The 7,527-nt window shown below is 36.2% G+C and overlaps 1 protein-coding gene across 1 annotated transcript; it reads right to left on the bottom strand.

Moving 5' to 3' along the window:
• Window positions 1-4,079: 4,079 nt before the first annotated feature.
• LOC118437159 (ABC transporter F family member 4-like) lies at window positions 4,080-6,168 on the bottom strand. Its single transcript, XM_035855992.1, has 5 exons — window positions 5,848-6,168; window positions 5,534-5,641; window positions 5,254-5,442; window positions 4,824-4,929; window positions 4,080-4,739 (listed from the first exon to the last, which is right to left on the bottom strand). Exons 1-5 carry the CDS (start codon window positions 6,107-6,109, stop codon window positions 4,295-4,297), a joined length of 1,110 nt encoding a protein of 369 aa, XP_035711885.1. The 5' UTR covers window positions 6,110-6,168; the 3' UTR covers window positions 4,080-4,294.
• Window positions 6,169-7,527: the final 1,359 nt, after the last annotated feature.

The following is a 7,527-nucleotide window of genomic DNA, read 5'->3' as shown; positions in this document are numbered from 1 at the left end:
TTCACTCGGACACACCACATCTTGGAACTGATAAGTCGAATCAACGCTTATCAAAAACTGAAAGCCATGATGTTCTATAATGAACTTCAACTAATCTGCAAGGACATCAATTTGCTGCAAGATTCCGTCCTTATGGGGCTCTTATCGATCGGATTTATGCTGAACGGGTGCACCATCTACTTATCCATTCAAGGTTATCGCGTCCTTCCGTTCGGCGTGCATGCCATGTTCGTCGGGTTGGCAGTCATGAATATTTCCGCGACTATGACGATCATCCCCTTCTTGGTGGATACGAATCAAATTGGAATCAATTTACTGGCAAATTGGAGGTTACAGTTCAGCAGCAAATTGCAGAGGAAAAGGGCAAACGCGATGACGCCCACGAAGGTGAATTGCTCGATGGGACAATACAGAATTTTTAGTATGACGAAAACCGCAAAGAATAAGTTATACGCGGCGTTAATTGAGTTTCCGGTGAATATGTTGTTGGGCTATTCGAGGGACGAATTTGAAATGAGGTTTCAGGTGGGGAAACAGAATTAGAGAGAAGTAAATAACGTATATACATAAATGCTCTATTTACTGCCGGACCTTGAACCCAAGTTTTCAAAATCGAGTAAGCTTGTCTCTAGTTATGGTATGGGTTTAATGCACGTCCTTAAATACTTCAGGGTATGCAAGTAGGTAGGTATTTATTAAGTTCGAGTGATATGGCCTCGGCCTTTACAATTATGCAAATTCGATTCCCAAATATAATTAAAGCGATTTAAATACTAGTTTAAAATAATAATTCTAAATTATTTATCGGTTCGTTATTTGAGTCCGATAAATATCATGCGTTATGCAGGTGGATCTCTCTTATTTCATAGGACTGTCTCAAATAATGATTTGTACAGTTCAGTTTTCTTTCATTTAAATCGGATAAAAAGATTACAAAACCATTTCTACTTGTCGTAATACATTCGTTTAATCAACATCAACGTACATATAACCGAAAAAATAGTCGGATCTCAAGTTTTACCCGGTTTGTACTTGTAGCCGGATCTGTGAAACCTTCATACCTGGCTATAAATATGTATTTACGATATTTTATGTATTACTAGCAAAAAATTGTCAACGTTAGCAGATACATATGTAGTAGGAAAATTTTGAGTTAAAATGAGCTTCTTTTATTTTAATAGAATTATTCACCCTATTGCTACATTAAGCTTGTCATGCTTTATTTACGGAAATTTGTTATCCTTAGTCTGCAATAATCGATTGAGTAGTTCCGCCGCCCTCACCTGACACAGGCACACAAGAGATAATACGTATGTACGCACTGCTTATTTGTTCATTATATTATCTACACAAACCAATTGTGGTCAATCGACAATAAAGCAGTACAAGTATAATTAAAAATTGTGAAATAATACGTCCCTTCCGTAGACTTTTGCAACATATTAATCCTAAAATCAAACAGTTCAGCGTAAACACAAATTATCTTTGTAGATCGTAATCTCCTCACTAACAATGGAGGTCTCCCAACGTATGCTCACAGATTTGGACCGAAGTAGTGTCAATCGATCACAAATCTAATTAATATGAAATTTGCAAAAGACACTATCTGCCAATGCACAGGTTTCGCGGAGATATTTGCATAAAAAGAGGACAAAACGGGCCGTAAAATCGGCGAATTTTTCACTCCCATTTTCCTCACTAGGTCAATGACTCGCTTCTCATTCTTCGCTTCTCGCTTCTCATGCCCGAAAGTTTTCCAATGCGTACATTATTTTAAAATAATTATTTAATTTGTGCATTACTAATCATCCCAACTTCAATAAACTTATCTTAATTAATATTAAATAATTACACAAAATGGACTCTATTAATTTTTTATCAGTTAGTAAGGCATTGGTAGAAATATTTAAGCAGCAGAATTTTGAGGATTGTGATCCGAGCGAGGAAGAGCAACAAATTGCACAACTTTTAGCAGAAAAATTAGAATTATTGGTGTTCGATTACATTTCTGAAGAAGAAATTGACAACAGTCAAGGTAACCTACTAAACTTTGAATTATTCAGTAAATATGCAATAAAACATTATGCATTTATGCAGCGTCGGATTCTGTGGTTGCATTGGATGTCGCATATGAAGATGAAGATACGGGAATAAAAATCACTCCGGATGATATGAGCATGGCATACAAACTAAAAGCAATTGAAGCGTATGATAAGCATCCAACATGGTCATTTCATACTTTCAAGCATTTCTACAGAAGGGTCCACTATCCCTATTATATTTCGCTTTGGAGAACCCAACTGACCATGGGTTAGTGATTTTACATATTTCGTTATTTTTACTTTTCATATTAACCTTTTAAAATAATACACAATTCACAGGTGGAACCAAGCATTATATTTATGACGAAATTGAGAAATACGTGATGGAAAAATTCAATGAAGCTCGATCCGATTTTCGACCCGTCCATGACACTGACCTGCGTCGTTGGGGACTTTTTAAAGCCGCAGAATATGAGGGTTTGATCTTCAAGGGGCAAAAAATGGCTTGCTAGTTTGAAGGCAAGGAATGGAATTTCATCAAGGAAAATTCAAAAATTAGTAAGCAAGCATTCAGTTCGAGATATTGACCAAATTACTGCGACGGCAGTCTCATTCCGACAACAAATGAAGTCTCTAATGCCTAATTTTTTAGCAAGCAATATACTTAACACAGACCAAACTGGATTTACTTATGAAATCACTTCTACCAGAACACTTTCCTGGAAAGGAGAAAGAAAAACTCTTGGTACAGCCAACTCCCCCACCAACAAAGCTACACACAGCTACACTGTACAATATGTAATAGCATATGATGGAACTATATTTGACAAAGTGTTTATTTGTCTACAGGCAAGCACAATATATTTACTATAAGTACAAATATATATTAAATATAAATACAAGAAAAACAGCTATACAATTTATACAATTTAGGAGATAAATGGATCATTCGGACCTAGGGTTCAGCAGGGTATTTTTATAGCACCAAATGTGCATGTAACGGCAAGCAAGTCAGGGAAATTGTCCACTTTACTTGTCGAAGAATTTGTTCAAGAGGTCCTTCGCCCTAACCTGGATCCCGACTACAACTATTTGTACCTTATCGACAATTGGGGTGGACATACGAATGCAGAACTGTACAGCTCTTTATTGGAGGATGATAATTCGTTCACGGTCAGACTAATCCCAGAGAACACTACCGATTTATGCCAGCCTTTGGATACATATTTTCATCGCCAGCTTAAATATTTAGTGAAACAATTTTCTGCATATGAACTCCTTAATGAATATCAGCATCCATCCGAATTAGTCCCTAGAAATGGCATCATTAAAATGCACTCACTGGCACATTTCCTCTTATCAGCTCCAGCCTTAAAGGAAATGGTTAGGTATTGTTGGTTTTCAAGTGGAATTTGGATCGGATCGGAAAAACCTGATTTTCGAAATGTCAAAGACATGTGTTTTTCCTTCCATGCGAGTAAGTGCTCCTCCGTCGATTGCAATAATGATGCATTTATAGAGTGCACTTGGTGTCATAAAATCTTGTGCTACGATGAATTTTATCATCAATACCACATAATTAACTGTGAAAAGTGCACCTATTACAATTAGTGCACAATAAAAATTTGTTTCCTCTTCAATAATAAACTAGAAATTATTTGTTTTAAGAAACCAATGAAATTATTGTCAAGTAATGTTTATTCCTTCAATAAAATGAAAATACTGCTGCTAAAAATGAATAGTGTCCATTTTGTGTAATTATTTAATATTAATTAAGATAAGTGATGATACTAAAAGCCCGCTACGCCCTCTGGCGAGGGCGTAGCGATCTTTTCGCCTGAGCGATAACTTGTTTTTAGCTTTTGATGTTTTCTTTTTATATGCTTTTCTGCTTTTTCTCTTTTATGCTTTTGTGTTTATGACTTATGAAGTTTATGCATCTAACTTATATGTTTTTAGGTTTGGTGTTTTTACGTTTCATGCTTTTTATCTTGTAGCCATTTTCGCTTTTGCGGTTTCTAGATTTGCATTAGCTTCAAACTTTAATTTTATAGAATTTTATTTTCACATATTAAAAATAATGAACAAAGTCAATTCCGTTGATGCAAGTCGAATCATAATGTCTTAAAGTTAATTTAATTTGCAGTAATGCTTTTATATGTTAGCAATATTAAAGAAAATAGTACCGAACGAAGAAAGTTAGTGAAAGTGAAAATTTACATTGAATCCGTCTTATTGCACCATTTTATGCCTTACTGCGGTACGTATGCCGTCTTACTGCAACTTGGCTGGCCTGATTGCGGTTCGAATATGTTGATGTCCACAGAGGTATAACCTCCAGTTGACCCAAACCCCTTGTCCCCCCTTTTTTCCCCGCGCTGGTTTGGAACTATTTTGGGAAGTGAGGGAGATTCCTCACCATAGGCGAGCAAACCTCCCCACAGCTTCACAACTACTAATTGTGCCACCCTGTCATATTTATCAACCTGATAAGGTCGATTACCCAGGTTTAGGAGCAAGATGCCCAACGTCCCAGTATAGCCATGGTCCACCACCCCGGCCATCACGTCTACCATGTAACGTAGGGCAGCGCCAGAACGACCTTTGATGAGACCCATGTACCCTTCCGGAACACCAACTACTAAGTTGGTCTCAATCTTCATCATTCCACCCGGAGGGATGCAGGCAGATTGCGTGCTGAAATTATGCAATAAATGAATTAAGTGCACATCCTCCAAATCTACCTATGAATTTAAACTATAAAAATGAAAAATTGGGTACCTTAATAAATCGTACCCCGCGGCACCGTCCATGTGTTGACGAGGAAGAATACCGGCTGGAAAACCAGCTTTTCTCCCATTGAAAGATAGAACATCCGAATTTATTGCTGTTAATAAACATAGTAATACATGACATTAGCAATACAATAATAAAAATAATAGTAATGATAATATTGATGATAACGATATACATTAATAAATTAATTAACAGTTTTTAAAAATATATCACTCTGAGTTCAGAAAAGTCTGACACTCTTCCTTAAGTGCACCTAATGCGCTGATCAGGTTATCGAGATAAATTTCCTCAACATTAGCCCCAATGTTGGGGTTCTTCCTAATTTGCACGTATTTTTTGTTGTTTTTTCGCCAGGTGGCAAGCTTAACGTAAAACTGGTTACCAATGTAAGCATCCTAGTGAATCGTGTTATCACCTTTTTCAGCTTCCACGCCTTCCCCGGGTGGAGCGAAATTTTTCACTTCGACTATTGCTCTTGCTTTCTCTTCTCCATCTGCGGCCTCCCGCTTCGGTTTGACTGACTTGATCCTTGGAGATTTTGCAGCCTTCTTGGTACTGGCCTTCTCCTTCTCAGCCTTCTCGCGCTTTGGCTTAACCGATGCAACTGAAAACAAAATTTAAAGTTTTTGAGTACTGAGTATGTATGTGAGATTTAAGAAGTACGTGCCTTTGCATAAAAAATAAAATAAATGCACCTTTCTCTTCCTTCCCTTTTCGCTTCTCAGTACGTTTACGCGTCTCGTTCTTCTTTACTGGTGCTTCCTTCTTCTCGTCTTTTTTAATGGAGAAGAGCGCTTCTTTAACTAAAGAAATAAATAAGAATTAAAATTAAATTCGCGAATTGTTGTATATTTATGCTTTTGGGAATAGTTCATGAAATAAGTAATTCAATTAGGGAGGAGGAGGGAGGGATAGGGGTAATACGTAATATAACATCTTGCACAACATTAAGAAAATGGTTAGTAGGTATCTACAAAGAGATCGGAAGAGAAAAAGCTGCTATTGTTACCTATTGGCCCACCTCCGTTACTGCGTTTGGCTTTCTTTGGGGTCCTCCTCTTGACCTCCTCCTCCTCCTCCTCGCTGGTTGTGGAATCAGCATCATCCTCACTGCAATCCTCGCTCGAAGTTGATGTGTCAGAATCTTCTTCGCTTTCACTCGCTGACGTGACAGCTTTCTTGCTCTTTTTTCCTGACTCCTGGTCCTCGTATTCGTTAACGAGGTTACGGGCGTCTTTATACTGCCGCGAACGCTTTTCAGCAGTATCCATCACCTCCAGACCTTTCTCGTACTCCTTTTCAGTAACTGAAAATGGAACGACAGTTTTTATTACATTTCAAATTATAATTTTATGACCATCACTAATCTTATGAGCTTAAAAATTAACTTAAAACGCAGATAGAAATTAAACACAATTTCAAAATTATGAATTTATAAAGAAAAATATTTTTTAAGAAAGAATAACTTTTTAGAGTACCATATTTACGAATCAATGGAGAAGTGAAATCAAATTATTACACAAATGTGAACATTACGTTCTAAATGTAAAAAATAATCGTACACAAATATTTGTATTTCGAACTCAAAATGTAGAAAATGATTTGTGAAATTTTAAAACTATGAAATATAGAACAGTATTTTTGAAATTTGGAGACTTGAACTTTAAGGGAAAGTTGGAATAAAAACAAGAAAAACAACAGAATAAGTACTAAATGTTCCCACTTACTTGGTGCCATGTTGCCCCGAATTGTTCTTCGTAATTTTCACTTAACTTCACAAGCTTGGAATCCAAAATCTTTCAGAGTAACTCTCAAATTATGAATGAAAATGGAATCATAAATTTCCAGGGTATTTATGTGTCGGTTTTATTAATGCAATTGAAATGTTTGGTAAAGTCTTGTCTTATTTAATTACGTCTTTTTTGCTGATATTAACTTTCATGGTGTTCACCAGAGTCTGATGATGGAGCATTCGTGTCAGAGATGGCCAATTTCAGGATATGTAGATCAGAAAAAGATGCAGATTATTATGATTCAAAGTAATAGTAACCTAAATTACGGCCACCTGTATCCTTACCATAACTTTACACTATGGAGAAATATTAAAAATTCGAAATACATCGTCTTGGGATAGAAATGCACAATATTTCAAGCTGAAAATACTTTGAAACTCTTTGTAATAAGGTTTTCCGAACTTTGTTACGTCTGCTTTGCAATGGTCTCTTATTTCATGATCAACATTTCTGAGATTTCAGTTTCCGAGATTTTAATTCTAAGATTTTATGCGAGTAAATGCCCGTCTCTGTCATTTCCGTTAACATTCGTCTCCACCACCATCATAACAGAACTCCATGAAAATCCTCGTCAGCATCAGCATTTTAAATTTCTGTGAATAATAAATTATAATTTCACTCGCAGTTCTCTTAATACAAAAAAATATCGAATATTGTACGCCCCTTGGAATGCATCTATTTAGCATTTTTAACTTCCACTCCATGGAATTAATACTCATTAATTGACATCATCCATCTAAAAGCGTGAGAATCTTAACGATTAAATTGTTTGCACCTCTATATAAAGAACTATTGAATTTTCTTTCAAACCATTTCGATGATGACGATGATAGTGGTGGTGGTGATGACGTCGATAATGAAAATATGAAATTTGATTTAAAGAAGTGCCCAAGTTT

This window comes from Folsomia candida, unplaced genomic scaffold (genome assembly GCF_002217175.1).
Source record: "Folsomia candida strain VU population unplaced genomic scaffold, ASM221717v1 Fcan01_Sc012, whole genome shotgun sequence".
Classification (NCBI taxonomy): domain Eukaryota; kingdom Metazoa; phylum Arthropoda; class Collembola; order Entomobryomorpha; family Isotomidae; genus Folsomia; species Folsomia candida.
Note: the sequence above shows the minus strand (reverse complement) of the source record. Positions and strands in the feature narration are given on the sequence as shown.

Bases quoted from the DNA above. Each gene is read 5' to 3' on its own strand.
- LOC118437159 (XM_035855992.1), bottom strand. From the start codon at position 6,109: ATGGATACTGCTGAAAAGCGTTCGCGGCAGTATAAAGACGCCCGTAAC. The intron at 5,642-5,847 runs GTAACAATAGCA...TTATTTCTTTAG, and splicing joins TAACGGAGGTGGGCCAATAG to TTAAAGAAGCGCTCTTCTCC. The intron at 4,740-4,823 runs GTACCCAATTTT...GCATAATTTCAG, and splicing joins GCGGGGTACGATTTATTAAG to CACGCAATCTGCCTGCATCC.